Here is a 27,258-nt window from a genome sequence, read left to right on the forward strand (position 1 = left end):
GTGCGTGCGTGCGTGCGTGCGTGCGTGCGTGCGTGCGCACGCACGCGACTGCAGGTGAAAATGCTCTCATCCTCCATCCAGTTTATTTCTAACTCTCTTGATGGACAGAAGAGCATTGCTTGCCTTTTTTTTGCCTCTTTTCCCATCATGATGTTCTTTTCCTTCCATGGCGTCTCTCCAGATCTCACTGCATCATCCCTGTCCACAGGAGTGTCACACCAAATTCTGGGCCCTGGGTACAAGGATTCACTCACATTTTGCTGCTTTAACTATTGAAAAATAGCAGATCTACAAGCTCACAGCGCGGCACTCGGTGCCGCGCTGTGAGCTTGTATATGTGCTATTTTTCAATAACTAAATAATTAAGGCCCCTCCACCTTGGGCCCTAGTAACTCAGTCCCACTTTCCCCCCCTTGTGATGCCCCTGCCTGTCCATCCTCCCATCTTTACTGTCTGTCTCCCCTCTCTCTCTCTCTGTGTCTGATCAAACCATACATAATGACTTTTCCCCTCCACTTTTTGTTGTTTTCCGTGTCAGAAAGTGTAAATTAAAAGGTTGCCTTTGAAGCCTTTTTTCACATTAACATCACCATTAAATCCTATTGTTTAGTATTACAATGTCATTGGCCAGGATATTTGCATATAAATACCCCCCACAGGGGCTGACATTCAGAAGTTGAAATTCCAGCGTCTGGACGAACAACATCTCACTTTTTAACTGTGATAAGATAAGAATTATGATACATAATTCATGGTTTGTGTATGAGGCTCATATGACCATACAATATATATAATACGAACTGAACTTACAGTATAGAGACCACATTTTGGTCGGATACTGTGGGTTCAGGCTAAATAGATTGCAGGTCATAGTAACTTTGGTTGCCCTGACTACGTAATCATGATATACTGTATAAGTCACTAGTGGAAAATTACAAGCACTACGTGGCACTACTTCCTTGTTTTGATTTGGGAACAAATGAATGAGTCCCACGACTTCTTACTGTCATAAACTGTACTCTTTATATACTGTTCTCCTCCATCTTGGAGGAGAGAGAGAATTAGAAAGCTGCCACCCGGATGGCAGCTCACTGTTTTGTCTTCCTTGTCTGACCCTCTCTAAATACAGCAATCTAAGTTATACGTCCTTTGGTCTCTTTGTCTTATTTTAATTATGGATTTATAGATCCATACTTGTTTAACATTAATATTAATTTACATTTCAATGGTCCTTCGAGCCGGATACAGTTTGTCAACATTGGCCGACTGAGAGACGGAGTGTTCAGGCTGTTTAGCCATGGTTCACTCTCTCCCCCGGTGGAACAATGTTGCAACACGTATGAAAAAGTACCAGGAAAATCTCTACATTGCTGTATTTTCAGACAAAGGTTTTTATTGGACAACAGTGTTATCTGAGTTTTGGATTAATGTGGACCCGCGTGGACATCCATCAGCACCGGACCGTGTGACGAAGGGTTGGATATCTCCACCGATGTTCTCCGTGTGCGGTGCTTTGGGATCTCCACGCCTGGCAAATTCCTAAGATGATTAAGATAAGTACATATTTACTTAGTCCCCGTAACGTGTCGTGTCTTTGAATTTTGAATTAACGATGTTAATGTAATGATAATTGATATGATTTGTGAATTATGTTCTCCCTCCGTTGGAGGAGTCCGATAGCTCCTAATAATGTTTTGGTTTGACACGCGTCGTAAATTAACCCTTATCTACTAGATACAGATGGTCGTAAAACTCTTTGTTTCATCTTTGTTTCAGGGTGTATGTACAACACCTTTAATCTATTTTTAACTATTTCTGGTTTGGTCTCGCTCTCTCATTGCCATGAGGAAGAGACAAATATTTTCAGACTTTAACTTTTTTTCGGTACAGTCGTCGTCTTCCACAAGTTTTGTCATTATTTGTTTTGTCTGGATGAATGGTCATTATTTGTTTGCTTTAGCCTAGGGCGAGGCTTATAGCCTAGGGCGAGGCTTATAACCTAGGGCGAGTACTTCTAGTCGGCCTGAATTTAACATGTACTTCTAGTCAGTTGTGGTTATAGCTTGTTTGTACTTCTAGTCAGCCTGAATTAACGTGTACTTCTAGTCAGTTGTGGTTATAGCTTGTTATTGTTTGTCAGTATTTGTACTGTTATGTCTGGACCCTATGAATGGTCAGTATTTGTCAGTTTATTACTGTTATGTTCACTGTACCGATAATACTGTGTTTATTTAGGTCTCTCACTTTCATGGCTTTGCGCCAAGCCATCGGAAAGTGAGAAGCAATATTTTATCTTTGACTATTTTTATGGACCAGTTCTGTTTTCTGTAATATTAAGTACTTTTAAGAAGTTTAAAATATCTTTGAGAAATTAAAGTTAAGTTTTAAGATTAAGAATAACTAACTAAATTATGACGTCTAAATTAATATTATATGTTGTAACGTTAAGATTTTAGAACCTCCCATAGGACTATGGGTGTGTATTATACTGTAATTCTCAGTTATTTTTCTGATGAATAGATTCTGTGAGAATGAGTTTACTGTACTGTATGTGTGAGTGCGGGCATGCGCCTGTGTATGCGTGAATGCGCTTTAAGCCCTTATCTCTTTTCACTCCCTCTCCCCCACTCTTGTGTGAGTGTGTGCGTCTGCTCTTGTGTGCCTGTCTGTGTAACCACCTGCCAGCCAAGGCCGCACTGTTTTTGTGTGTCTGCTATCTGTTTTGGGAACATGTGAGAGTGTTTTGACCTCCTCTCTTCCATTTTTCGTCAACATTCTAATTGTTTTCTGTCTAAAATATTTTGTTGATGTTCTATCCTGTCTTGTTATGAATACATTTTAGAAAAACTTCATTACCCATAAATCTCTTGTTTTAAAAACTTCCTGTTCCCTGGTTACCATAACAACCTTTAGACCCCACTGTTGAGAAGGACACAAGGTCGCTTCTCGTCCTTCAGGCGTATTACTTATCACTGACACTGTGCAGCTCTCCCCTGTGCCCACTGCTACTGTACTGTAGTGTATGATTTAAAGCTCTTTTCATTGATTTAAACAATTTAAATTATTTTATTTAACTTTTACAACTATGGTTGTAAAAAAGGGGGGAGTAAGGAGTAATATATTTTAATTTTGATTTGTTTTCATTCATTTAATTTGGTTTTTCATTGATTTAAGATTTATTTGAAACTTAATTGGAAATATTTCTGTTTCATGGGCTGGACGGAGAGATGGAGAGAGGAATGCAGAGTGTGGAAGGAAGGAATCGGGTCACCGGAAACCACCACGACTGAGGCGGGGTGCAGACGAACCACCATCTGAGGCCAGGACAGTGCATGCCAATCCACCGCAGAGGCACGAGTGATCGTGCCTGGTCGGTGAGTTTCTGTTGCACTGTTGTTATGCCATGTAGTACAAACGCTACCTGAAGTTCTGAATTAAATTGTTTTGGAAACAGTAAACTGGCCAAAGGTTTCGTCCCCCGTAGGAAACACCTGAAACACCTGAGAAAGAAGAGACCCAGAAGAACCCACAACAACTGCATGTCCTCCTCCCTCACGTCTCTCCATGCCCCACCACCATCACCATCATCGTCGTCATCATCATCCGATCACTGGACTTATGGACTTTTTAATTAATCTTTTATTTGTTTTCATTCTTTATTCTTTATTTGTTTATTACATTTTAATTCTGTCTTCATTCATCTGTAAAAAACGATGAAATATTGTGTCACATTTCTTTAACTTTAAGGATTTATTACAGTTCCCTTTAAAAAAATATTATTACAGTCCTTTTTGAAAATTTGAATTTCTAAATTTATTAAAGTCTTCATATTATTATTATTATGATTACCCTGATAAAATGTTTAATGTGGAGGTCATATGAACCTCATACAAAAATTAAAAGGGTAGATTGATAAGATAAGAATTATGATACATAATTCATGGTTTGTGTATGAGGCTCATATGACCATAAAATATATATAATATGAACTGAACTTACAGTATAGAGACCACATTTTGGTCGGATACTGTGGGTTCAGGCTAAATAGATTGCAGGTCATAGTAACTTTGGTTGCCCTGACTACGTAATCATGATATACTGTATAAGTCACTAGTGGAAAATTACAAGCACTACGTGGCACTACTTCCTTGTTTTGATTTGGGAACAAATGAATGAGTCCCATGACTTCTTACTGTCATAAACTGTACTCTTTATATACTGTTCTCCTCCATCTTGGAGGAGAGAGAGAATTAGAAAGCTGCCACCCGGATGGCATGCAGCTCACTGTTTTGTCTTCCTTGTCTGACCCTCTCTAAATACAGCAATCTAAGTTATACGTCCTTTGGTCTCTTTTTCTTATTTTAATTATGGATTTATAGATCCATACTTGTTTAACATTAATATTAATTTACATTTCAAACTGAAGCTATTCCTCACTAAAACATAAGTAAAATGCCTGTAATATTTTTTTTCGTGATCATTAGAATGTCTAGAACACGTGCATATGTTAATATGCAAATTAGAGCATGATTTATGATTTATGGCTATAAAACCTTACAAAAACATTATGAATTTTTTAACATTACATTTTCCTGTGATTAGGACTGCTACAACACCATCTGATTTTTTTTTTAATCTTTTGGCCAGTAGAAATTAATTTGGGTCTTGCAGGGTTAAAGGCCTTTGCGCACAGGGTCCGATTTTCTGCGCGAAAAAAACAAACAAAAAACTGACAATGAATGAATAAATAAATGAATGGTGTCTCTATGACCTCATGCAAATGCAAATGTCCTCTTTCCATGCCATACCTGAGCATGCAAGATAATTGACTTGTCCAAACTCCTGAACTTGAATGGAGCATCTTATGTTGAAAGAATTGCCCTCTCTGTGTAGAAATCCATGCCGTTACGCAACATCTCCAGCATTGACTTGATTATGCTTATCAGTGTGGTATCAAGCACACAACTCCAAGCTGACAACGCGTCGCAGCTTGGAGATCTTCTTTTTTCGATATTTCCACCAAAAGGCCCATTTTAGAAATGTCAGCCCCTGCCCCTCTTAACATTCTCTGCACGTCCCTGGGCTACTGTGCTAGGTGAGTCATTCTAAGAGAAAATATGGCCTAACCCCCAAAAAATGTATACAAAAGGTTTTTCAATGGATTCTGGTAGCATTGGGCATGCTAAATAACATACTCAAAATCTACCTCCCCGAAAGCCGCCATTTTCAAGATGGCGTCCCAGATGGTTGCGGGGAGCTTAAAATGGCTATATCTCGAATGGATTTTTTTTTTCAAATGCTTTTTCAACTGATTCTGGTACAAACCACCTACTGTGCTCCAGTGACTTCTCATCCGCTGTTGTTGGTTCTCTGGAGGTAACACCTCTCCAATAATCCCTCTCACCTTCTCTCTCTCTCTCTCTCTCTCTCTCTCTCTCTGTCTCTCTCTCTCTCTCTCTCTCTCTCTCTCTCACCTTCTCTCTCTCTCTATCTCTCTCACCTTCTCTCTCTCTCTCTCTCTCTCTCTCTCTCTCTCTCTCTCTCCTCACCTTCTCTCTCTCTCTCTCTCTCTCTCTCTCTCTCTCTCTCTCTCTCTCTCTCTCACCTTCTCTCTCTCTCTCTCTCTCTCTCTCTCTCTCTCTCTCCCTCCACTGTCCTTCCAGTGGACCTGACCGGAGGCTACAATCTGGGCACCATCAGCCACGACTCCAAGATCGACTGGCTGGAGCTGAACGAGACGGGCCGCAAGCTGCTCTTCAGGGACAAGAAACTGCGGGTGAGACTGAGCACTCTGCACCCTGGAGGACGCAGGGGGAGACTCTGCACCCTGGGGGACGCAGGGGGAGATAAACACTGGGCTGGAGGCCCAGAGGCAGTAAAGCATAGAGGAGTAGAGAGAGATATAAATGAGGGGGGTAGAGACGCCCCTGAACAAAGATCCTCATGAGGTCAAATAATAGAGTCTGCGGTTGAGCGCCAGAATGGGACACCACCCAATTCTTTAAACTTTTTTATTATTTTATTAGACAAAAATGGAGAACGGCACAAGTATAGTCAATACAATTGAAATGTAGTACAGTACAAGTATAGTTAAACACCCTTGCCTAAAAGGAAGTAAGGAACATCCCAAATAAGACATTTTACGTTCTTTTTTATGTTGGAAGCCCTCTGTATTTAATTCATGGACATAATAAATGACAACGGACAACTTATTTCTTTTACAGGGTTCATCCATACTATAATTAGAGCGAGAGGTCAGTCAGTAGGTCAGTCACACAATGCATTATCTATTCACTCGCTTCAGCGACTGATCTCAAATTTAACATGGCATTGGCCATTAGCATTATACACACGGTAACGGAGCCCGAATTTCATTTTTTCCCGAATTCAAGCTATTTATTAGCGTTTCTTCTCTCTACAGCTCTACAGCCTGTTGTCAGGGTTACGGTCCGTTCCTCCAGGCCATGGGATCTGTAGCCCCGGGCCCACACACACCTCTCTCACAGAGAGGTGTGTGTTATCTCTCTCTCTCTGTTATCTCTCCCCCCCCCCCCCCCCCCCCCCAACGGGTATGGAAAAATTAAGCAAGCACATACATCCCCATACTTCTATTCACCTAATTTTGCTGTTAAATTATTTGTATCCATCATAAATATACACTCCTCCATGGGCTGCTCCTTACATTATGATGCTCCCACATATTCTCACGCACGCACCAGTTACAGTTACTTTCCCCATAACCCACACTCTGCACATATTTTGCAGCACATATCTTCGAACGGGTAAGGTCTAGTATTTTAGATTGTAATTAGAGAAAATAAAGATGAGTGTTAAAAGGTTTTCATTCACTGCTTTCTATCGTTTTAGAGATTTTAATGATTTTGATTTCAGTGGGTGGGGGCATACATTAATCCCATTCCCAAGATGCACCGCAATCTTTCATGGGCAAACGGGGCCTAGCTAGTAGTTTACTGTAAATAGTATTAAAGAAATCGCCAGCTTATTGTGTCCAAAACGACATATTTAGCTAGCCTCGTACCCGCCCTCTTCCGGAAACCATTTCATTTGTTTCTCGCAATCTTCTGGAATCCTCCTGGAGAACGGAAGTTGGTCGTTTACTAGGCTAATATTTAGCCACTTGTACGCATGAAATCAAAATCTCGAAAATGGCTAAGATGAAAGAAAGCAGTAAACGTAAATGTAAATGTAATTTTTTTTTATCAGGGACCCCCCAGAAGCAAATATTTCAGTTACAAATGTTCGCTTTAAAAAAATTCAAATATTTGCAAAAAAATTAATAATGTAGGCCACACTTCAGTTTACTTTCGGCCCCTGGACATTTCTTTGGAACCGGACAAAGACAGATCTTGGAGCTCAGCTTCTTCCAGGAGCAACGCTCAAAAAGAAATAGGGGGCAAAAGTGCGTGCTATGAGCCTGTTCCTCGATCCACACAGACTGTAGGTTACAGCCTTTTTTTAGGTGCGACAAATTTCAGGCGAAAAATACGGACCAGCGTGCAAGCTCCTTAAGCCATTTAGGCTTAGAATTATTGAATGCTTTAACTATTGAAAAATAGCAGATATACACGCTCACAGCGCGGCACCGAGTGCCGCGCTGCGAGCTTGTAGATCTGCTATTTTTGAAACAGTCCGGAAAATGTGTGCAAATCTTTGAATATAATTATGTATTTTTAAAGCGAACATTTGTAACTCAAATTTTGCTTCAGGGGGGTCCCTGCAAAGAAATATTTTGAGATGGGGGGTCCGTGGCCAAATACATATCATTTTGGGGGTCCTTCACATGAAAAGGTTTGAGCACCGCTGACATATAGAAACATAGGTTTTTCAAAAAAACCTCAAAAGACAATTATAGAATCGGGTCAAAATCTGATCAAAATTCTAATTTTCAAGATTTTTCAAAAATAGCAGATCTACAAGCTCGCAGCGCGGCACCGAGTTTGTAGATCTGCTATTTTTCAATAGTTAAAGCATAAAATGATAATTACGCAATAACGCGTACCCGGTCTAAATTATTTAATTACAGCTGCAGTTGTACGCTGTGTTGGTCTTTGGGTGGGAGTGGTGAGAGCAGCAGCAGTGCAGACAGGCAGGGAGAGAGCAGTTATCAGTGGATGCCCTCGGGCCATGGAACAGTTTGATGCTCAGCCCTTGGGCGACGACACACAGAACTCTGGTAATTGGGAATCCCTCGGCTGCCTCTAACTTTCGGCCGCCCAGGGACTTAAACTCATAATAATGGTTTAACTCTGCCTTCTGTTAAATTGAGATACTGCTTCGTTTTTCTTTTTTTTTTTCGAGCCTCATTGTGAAATGGGTTGCATTGGGGGGGAAATGTATTTCGTTCTAAGGTGTGAGCAAGTTTCCAAATCTATCGGCTCTGGGGTTTTATCCTTTGGTGTCTTACAAAAGTTTATTAGACTTCACCGGCTGCCACCTATGGGTGTATTAGAGCTGGAACGAATTCCCACAGAACATTGTGTCTTCCCTTGTTGCATGGACTGACCTAGGAACACTCTACCTGCTTCTACTTTCTTTAATCTGGCCTCAGGGCTGAATCTTATGTATACATTACACCTGCATGTGATACCCTTTTGCCATTTGATTTTCCTAAATAAGACATGCACATATAGGGGAATTTTAATAAAACCCTGGGAATAAATTCCTTACCTAACAAGTTCTTCACCAATGTGTTCGTAAAGGTGTCTAGTAACATATCTAACAAAGATTGAAATTCAACATCCCTAGCAAAATATTTGACACCTAGGGTAATTCTGTGTCTCCTAAAAATATGCTTTAAGTAGCATGTGAGGGGTCTAACTAGGTGTTTTTAATTATTCTGAATCCATTGCAAGCATTTGTTTTGCACGAAAAACATTCATTGGGCCAAAATCAGACGCAAAAAAATGATGGTTTAGTGATGAGTCATCACTTTTCACAAGGTGTATGGGGTCCATTTTTGGCCCAAGGAATGTTTTTCGTGCAAAACAAATGCTTGCAATGGATTCAGAATAATTAAAAACATACAAAAATATATATACATACAAAAAATATACAAGCTCGCAGCTGCAAGCTTGTAGATCTGCTATTTTTGAAAAATCGTGAAAATTAGAATTTTTACCCCATTCTATAAGTGTCTTTTGAATCCTTCTACGATTTTTTGAAAAACCTGTTTCTATGTCAGCAATCTGGCCAGCCATCGTCAAAGAAAAGGTCCTTTTCACTTAAATGGAGCTCAGTTAGTCTGTTCTTGAGAGACTATTATGTCAGTGGTGCTCAAACCTTTTCATGTGAAGGACCCCCAAAATGATATTTATTTGGCCACGGACCCCCATCTCAAAATATTTAGTTCCAAAGACCCCCCAGAAGCAAAATTTGAGTTATAAACGTTCGCTTTGAAAATACTCAAAGATTTGCACATATTTTCGCGACTTTTTCAAAAATAGCAGATCTACAAGCTCGCAGCGCGGCACTCGGTGCCGCGCTGTGAGCTTGTATATCTGCTATTTTTCACTGGTTAAAACATTCAATAATTCTAGGCCTAAATGGGTTAACCTACATGAATCTCTTCTCTCTCCAGCTCCACCTGTACGACATCGAGACCACGCTGAAGACCACGGTGCTGAGTTTCTGCACGTACGTCCAGTGGGTGCCGGGCAGCGACGTGGTGGTCGCTCAGAACAGAAGCAACCTCTGCATCTGGTACAGCATCGACAGCCCAGAGAGCGTCACCATGGTGCCACTCAGGGTGAGTGTGTGTGTGTGTGTGTGTGTGTGTGTGTGTGTGTGTGTGTGTGTGTGTGTGTGTGTGTGTGTGTGTGTGTGTGTGTAAACCGGTGATATTCCAGGGGACGTTTTCAGGCCAAGGACCCCTTAGTTGAGACAGACATAAAGCAGGGACCCCCACAATCTTTTCATAGATTCCATATACTTTAATCATTTGACACTACAATCGTCAGTGTATTTTGGATTTGTGTCAATTATTGTTTGTTTTCAGATATTTCACCACTTGAACCGTCAATACTTCATAAACATGACCTTCCCCTCTACACCAAAGCTCTTTGCCGAAAATAGCCGATCTACAAGCTCACAACGCCTCGCTGTGCGAGGCGTTGTGAGGCGTGTGAGGCGTTGTGAGGCGTGCGAGGCGTTGTAGATCTGCTATTTTCGGCTAAAGTTCTCCGAATATGACACTAGGGTTCAAGTGGTTAATATAAAAAAGAAGAAAAATAGTTTATATGACACAAAGATTTGGAGGACCCCCTGTAGTAACCTCTGCCCCAAAGCTTTCACATCGGCCTGTTATAGCGCCACCAGTAAGCCGATTTTTGCTAAACATATTTTTTTTATATTACTCCTACAAATTTTGTCCAAACATCACACGAATCGGTACGCATTATCTCTATAGTCCTGTGATTTGTAATATTCCAGATTTGCTAAGATTGGCTCCCAAAGTTTGCAGGAATGGCAAGAGTGAACTTTGCACGAATAGTCCCTCTCTGGGCCAAGGAAGAAATGCCATCCTACATTTTTAAAATTGGCCTCAGGCCCATTCATTTTTTTTACCTATAACTGCACCAATCAGCACCACACTTCCTAGAGGCCAAGGAAAACCTCTGCCCCAAATGTTTCACATCAGCCTGTTATAGCGCCAAACCAGAGGTAAATCTTTGCCAAACACATTTTTTTATATTACTCCTACAGGTTTTGTTGTCCAAACATCACGGAAATCGGTACACAATATCTCTATAGTCATGTGATAAAGACGGATCTGTCTGATTGCTCAGATTCCATCCTGATTGGCTAAGATTGGCTTTGGAGGAGTGGCCCGGTTTGAACAAAATGCGTCAAATCATGAACGCAGCATCTGATTACTGTGAAAGATTGCGGCGGAGACCTGTGCTCTGAGGAGCACATTTCTCTAGTATTTATATTTAAATTCAGGAAACTCAATGTAACCTTTATATCTAACGTTATATTCACGTCTATAGAATGGGTTATTACTTTTAAAGTATCAGTATTAGGGCTGTCACGATATGACATTTTAGTGACGATTAATTGTCTCTCAAATAATTGCGATTAACGATTTAATTGTGTTTTTGTCATGGATAATAAAATTTCGGACTATATTTGACAACTTACTACCTAAAAAATAACATTGATCTACAAGCTCACAACGTGTCGCATCACGACGCGTTGTGAGCTTGTAGATCTGCTATTTCCACTATTTCTGAAAATGCATGAACATTTTTCATTCACGATCATGACGATTATGACAAAATAATTGCGATCATGTCAAATAATTTGTCGATTAGAAGATTATGTAATAATTGTGACAGCCCTAATCAGTATTATACTATTTGTTTTCTCTCTCCCTTTCTCTCCATCCAGGGAGACGTGGTAGAGGTGGAGAGGGCTGATGGTAAGACAGAGGTGATCGTGACGGAGGGCGTGAGCACAGTCACCTACACGCTGGACGAGGGTCTCATAGAGTTCGGTACGGCCGTGGACGATGGCGACTACTACAGGTCAGTAGCAGGGATATTATCGTTTTATCGTGATTAAAAAACACTCACGATAATTGTATCGTGGAGATTTAATTTGTTGTGATGATCTGCTCCTACACTTGGAAAGGAGTCAGCTTAGGTGGTTGGGGCATCTAGTACGCATGCCTCCCGAGCGCCTTCCTAGGAAGGTCCTCGATGCACGTCCCACTGGGAGGAGACCCCGTGGCAGACCAAAGACCAGATGGAGGGATTATATCTCCAAACTGGCTTGGGAACGCCTCGGTATATTCCCTGAGGGAGTGGAGGAAGTTGCTCAGGATAAGGAAATCTGGAGGTCTCAGTTGGAACTGTTACCCCCGCGACCCGATTCTGGATAAGCGGTTGAAGATGGATGGATGGATGGATGGATCGTCCTCCGTCATGCACTGGGATCAATTCACCTTGTATTTGCCGAGCTGCATATCCGGTACCACTTAACTCATTCCCTGCTAGGCCCGATAGTCCCAAGAATATGCTAATGTCCCTCCCTGCCAGGCCCTATAATCCCGAGAATTTCCTGTTTTTTCCGAAATTGCGAAATTGCATGTTTAACCCCCATAGTAACCCCATCTTTCAAACATGGCAGCCATCTTTGTTTACATTTTAGGCTGCTAGTTCATGAATGCCTGAACGGATTTCCATTCGGATTTTTTTGTTTGAAAGCTGTGAGCAATGTACACACACGTGGTGCATGATCTAGGCATGGACATGACATTATCAGTGCACATGAATTACTTGGAAGTCTATGGAGACAGAGGCATATGAAAGTACGAAGGTATTTGCAAATGGCGGGGTATGAGTTAAACTAGAGATGCACCGATCAGGTTTTTTGGGGCCGATACCGATCACCGATCAGCTGGAATCAATATCTGCCGATACCGATATTACCGATCGATCAAAGCACCGATATTACCACCGATATTACCGATCGATCACAGCGTGAAATCCATAAATTCTTCTATTGTGTCACTGTCGGAGCATTTATATATTTAATGATTCCTCTTACACAACATTGACATTGTATATATTAATTCAATTCAACTTTATATTTTAAGGTCATGATTTGATTCGATTCTCAATATGATATATTATCGTAAATCATTTTAGTCCTAGGAAAATTCCTCCTCAAGAAAAACAAAACAAAAAGGTTTTCTCATAAAGACAGTGGCAATATTGTCTATCCTTCATTATTTTCAAGGTTATTTGGCTATAATGGTTAATAGCAACAATAATAGGCCAAATAGGCCCTTAAGATTTTCTGTACACTATATACATATTTGGGGTCCTTGCTCTTGGCATGAAAATGTTTGAGAACCACTGTTCTTAAACAATATCAGACAACAACATTTCTGTTTGACTGACCTTCCCAGTTTTTTATTTTTATAGACCTGTTTGCTGGAAAAAACAGGATATGGCAACACTTTTTATAGACCTGTTTGCTTGTTTCTGTCGCAGAAACTAAATGGCAACGCGTCATCCTCCTTACATCTAGTGCTAACGGTTAGCACCTGTGGAAATGACTGTTTTAAACTATATAAGGGAACTACAAACGTTATCCTTAGATCGACAACAACTACCTCCAACTGTTGTCCTCCAATGACTTTGGAATTATGTTTTTTGGAATTAAGTTTAACATCAACGTTACAGCCTCTCTCTCTTCTCTCACGTCGCAGAGAGAGAGAGAGAGAGAGAGAGAGAGAGAGAGAGAGAGAGAGAGAGAGAGACGAGCGGAGCCTCGTTAACCCAAAGAGAGAGAGAGAGAGAGAGAGAGACACGAGCGGAGCCTCGTTAACCCAAAGAGAGAGAGAGAGAGAGAGACAGACACGAGCGGAGCCTCGTTAACCCAACACAGCTGAAAACGCATTCATCTGATCACTCAAATCGTGGATTTTACTTTGAGAAGTCAACACCTACAAAGGTAGAAGTAGGCTACTATTTCCAATGGTGTATCCAATATGTTTAAAACAAACAACTTTCATCTCACTCTGTCCCCCTTTCTTCGGTGCATGTCTGTGTGTGGTGTGGGAGGAGGGGGGGGATTAAGTGGCTCACAGACAGAAGTGAACATGGAGCCGCACGCACGCACGCACACACACACACACACACACACACACACACACACACACACACACACACACAAGAGAAGAGAGGAGAACAGAGCTCTCCTTCGTCAGAAGCACGCATGCACAACGCGCACGTGAATCGAACGTCAACGTCCCTTTTGCTTCAATCCCTTGATCGGCTCGCTTTGATCCAATTATGGAAACACCGATCAAAACCGATATGGCCTTGATCGGCCGATCTGATATCGGAACCGATCAATCGGTTCACCTCTAAGTTAAACCCTCTATTGGTAAAACATACATATTTCATATACTTATTTTTTTCACTCTCTACCAAATCTCTGCCAAAAAAGAGCCGATCTACAAGCCACTGGGCTTGTAGATCTGCTATTTTGTGGCAAATGTTCTGCCCCAGGATAATGGATGATGGGGATATTTTGATTATCGCGATATCGTAAATCGCGATTTCTTTGGTCACAATAATCGTGATATGAAATGTTCTTATCGTCCCATCCCTAGTGTGTACCTGTGCCCTGCAGCTGCTAAACACAACTGCTGCTCCTTTCTGTTTCCTCTTTGTTTCTCACCTCGGGGCTAATCTTGATTCCTGACTCAGCTCTCCCTCCCTGTGTGTGTGTGTGTGTGTGTGCGTGTGTGCGTGTGTGTGTGTGCGTGTGTGTGTGTGTGTGTGCGTGTGCGTGTTCACAGAGCTACAGCGTTCCTGGAGACCCTGGAGATGTCGTCAGAGACGGAGGCCATGTGGAAAACTCTCAGCAAACTGTCTCTGGAGGCACGCCAGCTACACATCGCCGAGAGGTACACACTTGGTTGCTGAAAATAGCAGATCTACAAGCTCACAACGCGTCGCAGCGCGACGCGTTGTGAGCTTGTAGATCGGCTATTTTCAGCATGCAACATAGGAGAGCAACCAAACGTAAAATGACTCTCTTCTCCCCAACATTTTAGTATAGTTTTTATTTTATTGACGAAATTGTCAATATATTTAGTCTTAGTTTTAGTCATCACAGCTTAGTTTTTATTTTGTTTTTATTTCATTTTCGTCAGTGAAAAAAACGCAGTCGACAAACATTTTTCGTCATAGTTTTAGTCGACAAAATCGACACTGACACACACACACACACACACACACACACACACACACACACACACACACACACGCACACTGCATCTCACAAGCGTGTATCAAAACACCATCCCACTTCCAGCCGTGGAAGCTTGTGATAGGCTGAACCGGACCGGAGGTAGGGAGTGCTCCGTTGTGTTCGCCTGGACCGCGCGGAAGTGCCGAAAAGTCTGGGGGGGGGGGCGAAGATTTACTATTCCGTCCATAACGGCACATAACTCGGTAACGGCGCTGAGCCGGCTCATGCGACCGTCACAACGCTCGACACGGCGACTCGCTCGCTCGGCGGTGTCTCACGTGGCTCATGGTCGCCTGAGACGGCGCGCCTCCGTCATCTCCACCGAGAACGAGCGCTCCACCCTTGGTCCATTGTTGGAACTGGGATGGTGTTATGATTCACGTGATTCACATCTCACAAGCGTCTCTCCTGTGATAGGCTGTAGTTTGGCAGGGATTGCTCCTCTGCTAATGCCTACAGAGACCATGTTCACCTGGCGGCCATGTTTGAAAGTTGCACACTCTCTACATTTGGGTGTTTTTCTATTTGCATTCCGTTTTGCTATTAACACTTCTGATGCCAATTACCTACATCCTAGCCTGACACTCAGCCTGAATTGACATTTCTTTTCACTTCATTATTCAGTCTGAGGTCGCTTCCCCCCAGGGCGATTGCAGGGATGGGCGTTGCCAAAAAGAGGCAGTCTTCAGCGATTGGTTCACCGACCAACACATGACATAGTGTTGTTATGTTTGCCTGGCTGGCTAGTGGCTAGCTAGCCTGTTGCTTGCTAGTGCTACTGTACTTGCTAACCAAAGAAACAGTCAGAATAGGAGCACTACGAACTAGTAATCAAACACAACATAACATGCCTGCTACTGGTGTTTCATAGCGAGATCGATACGATCGCATTTTACCGCAATTTACCGCGGCGCGGTACGGTACGGCGGCGGCGCTGGTTTACTTGGAAACGCATATGAGTTCTGGGAAACCCCCACCCACGCTGATCACAAGACGCTGATTCACGACGCTGATTCGCCGTACGGATTTTCAACCGAGGCAGGCCTCCTCAATGAGAGCGATTCTAGACCTGAATCGCCGAAACAAAAAAATTAAAGGGGTGTGGCTAGCGATTCAGGGTCTGGAACTAGGCTACCTACATCCAGGAATGTGTTTAGAATTACCGCGGCGAGAGGCCATGGCCCCGTTATCAAGTCCAGGGACATGCTGTAGTAGCGTACCTCATTATGCAAAATATGTCATCTATCTCTGCTAATTAAGTCGGGTTTAACTCATACATTTCTTCTCCAGTTCAATATTTGTTTGGATTGATCTGTGATCAGTAAATGTAAATGTAGGGCAGGGGTCTTCAACAGGGGGTCCGGGACCCCTAGGGGGTCCTCAGAGTTATTACAGGGGGTCCTCCAAATCTGTGTGTCATACCGCGAGGCGTTGTGAGCTTGTAGATCGGCTATTTTCGGCAAAGAGCTTTGGTGTAGAGGGGAAAAAGAGCAGACTAATTACAGAATGAAAGGCCAAGTTTATTAACAGTTCAAGTGGTTAAACATCTGGAAACACAAATTTACATGAATCCAAAATACACTGATGATTGTGCTGTCAAACAATGAAACTCCATGGAATCTATGAACAGGTTGTGGGGGTCCCTGCTTCATCTCTCTCTCAACTAAGGGGTCCTTGGCCTGAAAAACGTTGAAGACCCCAGTTGTAGGGATTTATTTTCTTTCTTCTTTTCTTCCTGTCTTCCTTTCCTTCCCCTTTCTCTCCATTTCCAGGTGTTTTGCTGCCTTAGGGGACGTCTCTACTGTCCGGTTCCTCAGTGAAACCAACCTGATTGCTGACAGGATATCAAAGGAAACGGTATGTAACGTACTGTCTGCATTCAGGCTCACATACACATACACTAGACTTATACTAACACACATACACAGAGCCCCAGATCTAACAACCTGATTGGCTGATACAGTATAACTACCAATTAGGGTAGTGGAGCAGAAAGCTATGCGTAGAATTGAGCTGGCAGATTGGCCTTGTTCTCATTGTTCTAACAGAGGTGCATATCACCTGACGCACGCACGCGCGCACGCATGCACACACACACACACACACACACACACACACACACACACACACACACACACACACACACACACACACACACACACACACACACACCTACACACACACACACACACACACACACACACACACACACACACACACACACACACAGAGCACCCTGTACCAACTCAGCTCACAGGCCTACTGTATAATCAATGCACCAGTTTCATGGTTATTAAAACATGGCATCCTTGCCCCCCCCCCTCTACAGCCCATATTTAGAATTGGAATTTGATTTGTGTGCGTGTGTGCGTGTGTGCGTGTGTGTGTGTGTGTGTGTGTGTGCGTGCGTGTGTGTGTGTGTGTGTGTGTGTGTGCGCGCGCACTTGTGTGTTCTGTCTAGGGAGGAGATGGAACAGAGTTCTTCCAGGTCCAAGCCCGTCTGGCCATGCTGGACAAGAACTTTAAGCTGGCAGAGATGTACTACTTGGAGCAGGTATGATACACGGCCTGGAATTTTGTCGTTTTAGGGGCAAGGCCACTTGGCCTTTGGTGTTGTCCATTTTTGCCAGGGCAGGAAGGCAGGACAGGAAGGCCATCGTATAAAACATGATTTTTGTCCATTGAAATAGATAAATGATGGTATTTACAATCTGACCCATGCTCAGCCCTGTACCAATCAAAGTCACTGGATTGGTTTAAAGATGGGGACTTGGGGGAGAATCTCAACAAAAGATACCGGTGTCTAGTACTGTCTACATGACAAGAGACACCGGTATCTACTGTCTATATATTGACAAGAAAGAGACAGAGGAGAAAGTGGTTTGAGTGGCACAAGGCCAAACTGAGGGGCAACGGCGGCCATGGCCTTGACTCCGGGAGGTGAAAACGGGAGGAATTTAGACACGGCCCGTGTCACTCCGTGTGTAACAAACAAACGGTTTGTTTTGTGGGCTAACATGGATGTAAAGCGACAGGGGAAAGTGTTAAATTGGAGGACGATATGGACCTAGAACGTCATAATCTATTCGCATTTATTGTCTGACCCGTTTCCATTCACTTATGCGCATTTAGTTTATTCAATAAAGGCTCAAAATCCTCCTCCTCCAAGCGGATAATCTTTTTTCCGGATAATGAAAGTTTATTCGCATTTTGAAGTGTTTCCATAAAAACATTTAGCGAATAAGCCGTTAATGCGCAAAAAGTGGCTTTATGGAAACGCCACTATTGGCTCACTCATATTACTACACAGTCAATTCCTCGGTGTTCATTTTAACTCTATGTACAACTGGAACCAAATGAAGGGTCCATTTGGTTAGACAGATGAACAGAGAAATGGACTGATACTGTAGTTCAGCTGTAGTCTCACATAGTCAGACTAAATTAATTGAATGGCCTTGGATTTAAAGATCACCAGATGTATCCATAGGTGGAGATCTCCAATCATCTGGCTACGCAAGCCTAATTTGACTGAGGCATCCATCTTTTTCAGTGTACGTTGTCACATGTCTCCCACAGAATGCCATCGATGAGGTGATTGAGATGTACCAGGAACTGCACATGTGGGACAACTGCATCGCTGTGGCTGAAGCCAAGGTAAAGAAGGATTCAACTGCTTTCTCTGATGAAAGAGAACCCTCAATGGGAACAACTTATTTTACTTTGTTTGTTATCCCACGTTTTTTGCAACCCATTTTTCTCACCCGGTGACTACCTAACCTGTAGTCCTGGTTTCCGCTCTCCCCCTGCCGCGCCAGGGGACATTGGGGAGCACCTGGCTGGCAAGGGGGAGGTAGTATAGAAACCAGGACTACTGCATGTTTTTGTGTGAGGGCCTATGCCCAAGGAGACACGGGGAGAACATGCAAACTCACCATAAAAAAGTGGTTAAATTAAATATAAATATTGCAACCCACCACACCGAGCCTAACCGCCCCCCACCCCACTCTGCATGCAGGGCCACCCTGAGCTGGACAGCCTGCGTCGGAGCTACTACCAGTGGCTGACAGAGACAGGCCAGGACGAGAGGGCGGGCGAGCTGAAGGAAGAGGAGGGCGACTACCAGGGCGCCGTCAACCTCTACCTGAAGGCCGGCCTCCCCGCCAAGGCCGCCCGCCTGGCCATCAGCCGCCCAGAGCTGGCCGCCAACAGCGACGCCGTGGGACGCATCGCCGCCGCTCTCATCAAAGGGGAGTTCTACGAGAGGGTGCGTGTTGTGTCCTTGAGCTTTCGCCCTTTAATATTCATACTGTCGTTGTCTGGCATAGTCCGGGCGTTTATTATTCATACTGTCGCTGTCTGGCATAGTCCGGGCCTTTTCGGGCAGTGCTTTGATGGAATCATGCACGATTATGCTACGATAAAAGTATGAAATTTGGCACACAGTTAGAACATGCCATATGGTACATTTTTGGCTATAGGGACATCGCAGATTTGTCTTGGTAAACTTGTGGGAGCCAATCAAAAAATACATCTGCTTTAAGTAGCATGTGAGGGGTCAAACTAGGGATTCTGAATCCAATGCAAGCATTTGTTTTGCATGAAAAAGATTCCTTGGGCTAAAAACTGCCCCCATAAAACTATGGTTTAGTGATGAGTCATTACTTGTCTGATTGACTCAGCAGCGCCTTCAGTTCTGACGCGCAGGTTGAGCAACAGCCATTTCCAGTGTATTAACCAGCACATTGGAATGGCTCATTGCGTCTCACTACCTGTCCAGTCCACAGCCCAGCTGTCTTTTATTTTTTTATTTTTTATGACTTTATTTTTCAATTTTCAAATTTTTCAACAACATCACATACAAACAACCCCATCCACCCACCCGCCCCACCCCCCCTAGGCTAAAAAGAAAACACAGAAAACAGACAATATACAAACAGAACATGAAAACAAAAACAAACGTAAGCAGTAGGACAGGATATTACATTACACTCTTGGACAGGGACAACTCCCGCCACCTTCATACAACAGTGGCTTCAAAAAGACAGAGTAGATAAGCACAGTACAATCTGATACTTAGTTAAAGGGATGTTCCTCAGCAAAGGCAATAAGAGGGGTCCAAGCTAGGACAAAGTTCTTGCTGGCTCCCTTGACTTTATACCTGAGTTTCTCTAACGGTATGAAGGAGAGGACCTCCTTCAGCCATTGTGAGAAAGAGGGCGGCTTTTTGGATTTCCAATTAAGAAGAATTAGTCTGCGAGCCAGCAGGGAGGCAAATGCCACCGCATTCGATTGAGGAGGTGTGACTGAGCAATCGGGGGGAATTATGCCAAAAATGGCTGTGTGGAAAGAAGGAGTTATTTCTGTTCCACATATACGTGAGAGCATATCGAATATTTCTCTCCAGTAGTTCTCCAGCTTAGGGCATGTCCAGAACAAGTGGCCTAATGAGGCTGGGGTCTGGCTACATCTCGGGCAGCCAGGGTCCGGAATGTTGAATAATCTGGCCAGCTTTTCCCCTGAATAGTGGAGTCTGTGTAGTATTTTAAATTGAATCAGACCATGGCGTATGCACATGGAAGACGAGTGAATGCGTTGTAGACTGCTCTCCCACATCTCCTCTGAAAACTCTTCACCCAGATCTCTCTCCCAGGCAGTCTTCGCCTTATCCCAAGTTACCTGTTTCAGGTCACCTATGTAAGAATAAATCATAGACACTTGTTTTTTGTCAGAGGGGCGAAATTCTAGAATAACATCCAAATGGTTCTTGGGTGGCATGTATGGGTATGAAGTAAACATTTTCTGGGTGAAACTACGGATCTGAAAGAACCTAAAGCGATGGGTCCTGGGTATATCGTGATCTGCACAAAGCGTTTCAAAAGAGATGAACGCATCATCCGGAAACAGGTCACTAAAGAACACCAATCCATTCCGATGCCAACACTGAAATGCATTATCCATCACAGATGGGGGGAAGAGAGGATTGTTGAGCACAGGGAGAAACCTACTTGGCTGTCTTAACCCAAAATGTTTCCTAAACTGTAGCCATATTTTGAGTGAGGATTTAACCACCGGGTTTGTGGGCTGTGTGATTTGGCCGAATGGTAAAGGAGAGGTGAGCATTGGCAGAGGTTTGGATAGTAACTCCATGTGAACCCAGTGTGGGCCCTGTTCGTGTTCATATGTGTATCTCCAATATGGAAACTTAGCAATATTCGCCGCCCAGTAATACCAGAGGAAGTTGGGTAGTCCCAGGCCCCCAGCATCTCTAGGGACTTCTAGATACCTTTTTTTCATTCTGGGGTTCTTGTTATTCCAAATAAAGGATGAAATTAATCTGTCTAATTGTTTAAACGTTGCTTTAGATATGAATATAGGGATCATTTGGAAGAGATAGAGAAATCTGGGTAGAATTGTCATTTTAACTATATTAATGCGACCAGCTAATGAAATCGGTAGTGTCGACCATCTCTTGAAGTCTTGTGTTGTTCGTTCAGTCAGCGTTTTGAAATTATAATTATATAGTTCCTCCATTGTATTAGTGACTCTCACTCCTAAATAAGTGAATGCTTTAAGTTCAAGTTTAAATGGGAAATTGGAGTAAACTTCGTCTGTGTGAGTGATTGGAAAAAGTACACTTTTTGAATAGTTTAGCTTGTAACCTGACAGGTGGCCAAAGTTCTCCAGAGTAAGTAATACTTTTGGTATCGACTGTGCCGGGTTGGATATATACAGAAGTAGGTCGTCCGCATATAGCGATAGCTTATGAATTCTGCCCCCTCTAGAGATACCCTTAATGTCGTCATCTGTCCGAATAGCTATAGCAAGAGGTTCAATCGCTAAATCGAACAGGAATGGGGAGAGTCCACAACCCTGCCTGCAGGACCTATAAAGTGGGAAATAATCAGAAATGTTGTTATTCGTCCGTACAGCAGCCATGGGTGACTTACATATTATTTTAATCCAGGTTAGAAACGACGGACCGAACCCAAATCTCTCCAGAACTGTAAATAGATACTGCCATTCAACGCGGTCGAATGCTTTGGCGGCGTCAAGCGAGATCACGACCTCTGTGACCTTTGTGACCTTTGACTGATTTTCAGAATGGGGTGTATATAGGATGTTAAACAAGCGACGCATGTTGTAAAATGACTGACGGCCTGGAATAAAACCTGTTTGATCATGAGAAATTACTGATGGAATCACCGATTCAATACGGGTGGCTAATATTTTAGTGAGGATTTTGTAGTCACAATTTAACAAGCTTATTGGACGGTAGGAGCCGCATGATAAGGGGTCTTTGTCTTTTTTAAGCAGTATCGATATGATGGCCTGCGTCATAGTTTGAGGTAGGTGACACTGCTCAAATATTTCCATGTATAATTGACTGAGAATCGGAGCTAATTTATCAGCGAATTCCTTATATATTTCGATCGAAAAGCCATCAGGCCCCGGCGCTTTGCCACTCTGCATTGATTTGATTGCTTTTAGAACTTCGGCTGCCGATATCTCTTTATCTATCCACTTTTGTTCCTCTGGAGAAATCTCTGGTATAATTAAGCCGTCTAAGAACGCTTCGACACTTAGTGGGTCAGCAGGTGGTTCTGATGTATAGAGGGTTGTATAGAATTGTTTAAACTGGTCATTTATTTCTATTGGATTAGTGGTCTTCTCCCCTGTTGCCGTTATGATTTCAGGGATGGCGCTATTAGCTGCCGCCTGTCTTATCTGATGCGCTAATAATTTCCCCGATTTTTCACCATGTTCGTAAAATTTCTGTCTAGATTTGAAGAACAGCCTCTCTGTGTTCTTAATAGTGAGGCTGTCATGTTCTGTCTTTAACAGTAGTTTTTCTCTGTAGAGTTCAGGTGTTGGGGCGTCTGCATATAAACGGTCCACTTCTGCTATTTTGTCAGTCAAGTCGTTCAAGCGTTGTTTGTATTTTTTCCTCTCGTGGGCTGTATAGGATATGATCTGGCCTCTAAGAAAAGCTTTAAGAGCCTCCCATACTATAGATAGCGACATGTCAGGAGTCTGGTTTATTTCCAAGAAGAAAACAATCTGTTGAGAAATTAGCTTTTTAAAGGATTCTCTAGACAGCATCATAGGATCAAACCTCCAGGTGCGTTGGGGTCTGACGCATTCTGGGAAGTTAATGTCCAGTTGTACCGGACTATGGTCAGATATGACAATGCTATTGTATTTACTGTCCTTTACTAGAGGGAGAGTTCTATTATCTAAAAAAAAAATCAATCCTACTGTACGAATGATGCACAGGTGAGAAGAATGAATATTGTTTAGTAGCAGGGTTGTTTTTCCGCCATGGGTCAAATAATGCATACGCTTCTATAAATGACTGAATAACAGCTCCGGCTCTTGAGATCTTACTATTCGGTTTGGGATTAGATCTGTCTTGTTGAGGTCCTAGAACAAGATTAAAATCCCCTCCCCAATAGAGCTGGTATTTATTAAGGTCAGGGAGTATTGCTATAAATTTAGTGAAAAAGGCTGGGTCGTCCCAATTGGGACCGTATATATTAGCTAGGGCCACACAGGTGCCATAAAGAGTACCTGTCACTACCACATATCTCCCCTTAGAGTCAGCTATAGTCTGTTGTGGGACAAATGGAACACCTCTTCGGATTAGGATAGCTGTACCTCGTGTCCTACTGTCATTCTTAGAGCAGAAGATTTGGCCTATCCAGGCTTTCTTTAGCTTTGCATGATCACTAAGGCCCAAATGAGTCTCCTGTAAAAACATTATGTCTGAGCTCAGCGATTTTAGGTGAGCAAAGACCCTACTGCGCTTTATCGGGTTATGGATTCCCTTAATATTCCAGCTTATAAAGCGAAGATGTCCTGTATTTGGAGTATTAGCCATTGGGTCTTAACATTGGTGAATAGATGGGCGAGGTGTCCCTGACCAAAAGTGCGAACTTGAGAAGGAAAAAAGTTAGTCCCTGCTTACAAACAACACAACAAAAAAAAACGAGCCTATAAACCCTATGCTGATCAACTAAACCCCTAGAGATCGCATACCCCATTGCTGCTATCTAGCTGTCAAGCTATCTAAAATGCAACAACAAAAAAGCACAAGTTCCAGGTCCAAAACAAAAACAAATAATACTGTAACGTCCCGTAAACCGAGCAGGGGGCCCGCCCCCCAGCCCGGCAGGCAGGGCGAGCAGCAGACAACGCCAGGAGAGCCAACTCTCCCAGCGTCACCCGCCCCGCCCCCCGAGCCCAGGGCCGAGACCCCCACCCGGCCCACCAAACGCCACTATATACATTAGTCTGCCAATTAAGAACATTGAATTCTCTCCTTAAGGTGGAGGAAGATGGAGAAAACAACACCAGTAAAAGAGAAGTTAAATAAAAAGCTGGGCCACAAAACCGCATACTGTATAGCCAGGGCCTTTGTGGCGTTCTGAAAATAAAATGAAGTAGCAACAGCACTACAGTGAGATAAGTGAAATTAAATTAAATATAGAAAGAGAAATGTGTGTGCATGTGTGCACGCACATATACGCGCGCGCACGCACATACACACACTCATATGCATCCACACATTCAAAGAAATAATATATACTGTATTAGGTCAAGTACTACACTGTAAGCTGTGCTACGTGAATGTTCTATAAGGCCTGTAGGTATTGTCTTTTAGTACAAAAGAGAGAAGGAAAAGGAAGAAATAAATACAAATTAAAATGATAAAGACTGTAATAAAGCCAGTATTATTAAAAAAATAACAATAATAATAATAACATTAATAATAAAGTGCCACAGATTGATAATATATAATATGGTAATATATATGATTAGTGCCTCATATAATCAGAAGCATTGGGCAATCAAATAGGCTGAGATTAATTAGAACCAGTAAATAATAAATAATGTGTCCATCTTATAACGGGTAGTATTGGAACTCCCCAAACAGGGAATTCAACCGGGTGGCCAAATCAGTGCAATGGGAGCTATTAAATCAAAATGAAGACTGACATGCAGCCCAATATCCACTAGGTGGGGCGCTCGTTCTCTGATCCAGTGGGTCAAAGGCCCCAAGCTAGATATAGAGTAGAATAGGTACACGTGGCTCAGACCCGTTGGCAAACGTCAGATCGGGTCGTGGTTTTCCCAGCGGTTTCGGGTCGTGATTTTCCCAACGGCTTCGGGTCGCGGTTATCCAACGGCCTCGAGCGCAAAGGTGGGTGCGCGCGGCCGGGCCAGAGCCACGTGAGCGGCCGGAGCCGGAAACAGTATCACGTCACCAGAAGCACACGCATGTAGCCGGAAGAGGAAATGGAAACAATTTAGATGGAATAGCAGCCACCTCGTGTAATATAGGGGCCCGTGTGTAAACATAGCATTAGCATAGCATAGCATTAGCATCGTTAGCATAACATTAGCAACGTTAGCATAGCATTAGCAACGTTAGCTCCCATAGGCCGTGTGTTTGTTTGGAACGTTACAGATGGACATCAAGCGATCGAGAGAAAGTAAAAGAAAAGTAAAAAGTATACTGTGAATCACAAAACTTAAGTAAAAGCATGAATATAACCCCCCCCCCATCCCTCCCGCCCCCAGTAAGAAATGAGCCAACTAAGAAAGGCATGAGTAACACATTACACAGTTAGCCGACAATAATAATAAAATAAAATAAAACAAATGAATATTATAAGGGCTGTATTGTTCTAGTGATTATCAGAACGTGAAGCAGTCATCTTTATGCCCTTAAAAGCAAGGTTAACTGTGCATATGAACCAAAACAGCCAAACCTAGCTCCTTCTTGGTAGGGAATTAATCCACTGGTGGTGGGGTCGGGGTGCTGGGTGTCCATCCGTTCACGAACTCCAGGGCTCGGGAAGCATCGGCGAAGGAGTGCTGGGGCTCCCCCGGGAGGGAAATCCGTAGGGTGGCGGGGAAGTAGAGCCTGGTCTCAGCTCCGCTGATTTTCTTCACCTTCTGGCGTACTTCTTTGAAAGCAGATCTCTTCTCCCTCACGGATTTGGTGTAGTCAGGCCAGAGGGACAGCTTGTTTCCCTTGTATGTGAAGGGACCTCCTTGGGTAGCTTTGCGTAGCATCTCGTCGCGGTCTCGGGCGTAGTGTACCCTCATAATAAATATACGAGGGGGGTTACCCGGGTTTGGTTTGGGCCGTAGAGATCTGTGGGCTCGGTCCAGCAAGGGTGCCTCAGAAAGTTGGAACACCTCTTTCAGAAGTTCTGAAACAAACTGTGTTGGCTGGTTCAATTCCAAGCCCTCGCTGACTCCAGCCAAAAGGAGGTTATTTCTACGGTTGCGGCTCTCTTCGTCGTCGCATCTGGTTTCTAGCCGTTGCACATCTTGCTTAAGCCGGTCCACCGTGGCCTGAAGCTCCGTGACATTGTCCCCGTTGAAAGTAGCCGATTTCTCCAGCTCCGTGAGGCGTACATCATGAGCGCTCAGCGTGGTCTGCAGGCCGTCAATAGAGGCACCCAGCTCGTGTTTCACAGACCTAATTTCAGCATGTAGATCTTTGTTGGCCGACTCTATTTTGGCGAAAACAGACTCCTTGAGCGATTCCAATGCTTTTGTTAGCATTTCTGGTGTGAGTGTGCCGCCTGGCTCTCCCATCTTGTTTGGGCTCGGAGATTTAGCTTTTGTAGGATGCTCGTTAGCATTAGCCAAACCTTGAGACTTTGCAGCAGCTTGGGTCTTGCTTCTGGTCACTACAGTTCCATCATTGCGATTCATTTGTGTCTAAATCACTTAATAAAGTTCAGAGATAAGTTTTGTTGTTTCAAAATATAGATTTGGCAGATTTTAAAGTAAAATATGAATTGGACCCTGCGGAGCTTGCAGGAGACGCGTCTACATGCCTTGGCTGCTCAACAGCGCCCCCAGCCCAGCTGTCTTAAGGGGAACACACACCGGACGCGGAGGCGGCGCAGAGGCGGCGCAGAGGCGGCGCGGAGGCGGCGCGGAGGCGGCGCGGAGGCGGCGCGTAAAAAAATATGGCCCCGTTATTTTCAATGAAGTAACCCACACCAGCGGCGTCAGACGCGCGCAACCGCGGGTCTGCCGCCTCGCCTGCTGCGCCGATACGCCACTGTTCTATTTGTCCAGCGTTGCCGCGCGTTGAACATGTTCTCCCATGCTTCTCCCCACCGGGGGAAATGGATGTGCTGTGTGGCAGCGCGCCGCATCCAGTTGGGGTTACCGCGCAGCACTTCACGTGCGTCGATACCACGATGCGACGCTGCGCAGCCGTCCACGTTCAGTGTGTGCTCCCCTTGAGCTGTTTGACCACACACACACGCACGCACGCACGCACGCACGCACACACACACACACACACACACGCACACACACACACACACACCAACCATTCAATCAGATTCACCCCCTTTTCTCTACTTGGCTCTGTCTCTCCTATCTGCCCTTTATCAACTCTTTTGTCCTTTCTGTGTTCGTCCACTTTACCTTCGTCAT

General features: G+C 43.6%; 1 protein-coding gene across 1 annotated transcript in view; it reads left to right on the forward strand.

Moving 5' to 3' along the window:
* The window catches only part of LOC308300550 (intraflagellar transport protein 172 homolog), a gene marked incomplete at both ends in the record, with an annotated part of 112,140 nt that overhangs the window by 17,125 nt on the left and 67,757 nt on the right, over window positions 1–27,258 (forward strand). The window contains 8 exons of the mRNA XM_080744410.1: window positions 5,664–5,776; window positions 9,599–9,766; window positions 11,410–11,546; window positions 14,336–14,443; window positions 16,563–16,647; window positions 17,252–17,344; window positions 18,367–18,444; window positions 18,806–19,054. Of these exons, the coding sequence (XP_080600536.1) occupies window positions 5,664–5,776; window positions 9,599–9,766; window positions 11,410–11,546; window positions 14,336–14,443; window positions 16,563–16,647; window positions 17,252–17,344; window positions 18,367–18,444; window positions 18,806–19,054 (1,031 nt within the window). The remainder of the gene's footprint in view (window positions 1–5,663; window positions 5,777–9,598; window positions 9,767–11,409; window positions 11,547–14,335; window positions 14,444–16,562; window positions 16,648–17,251; window positions 17,345–18,366; window positions 18,445–18,805; window positions 19,055–27,258) is intronic.

Source organism: Nannobrachium achirus (assembly GCF_963921795.1).
Source record: "Nannobrachium achirus genome assembly, chromosome: 16".
In the NCBI taxonomy this organism is placed as follows: domain Eukaryota; kingdom Metazoa; phylum Chordata; class Actinopteri; order Myctophiformes; family Myctophidae; genus Nannobrachium; species Nannobrachium achirus.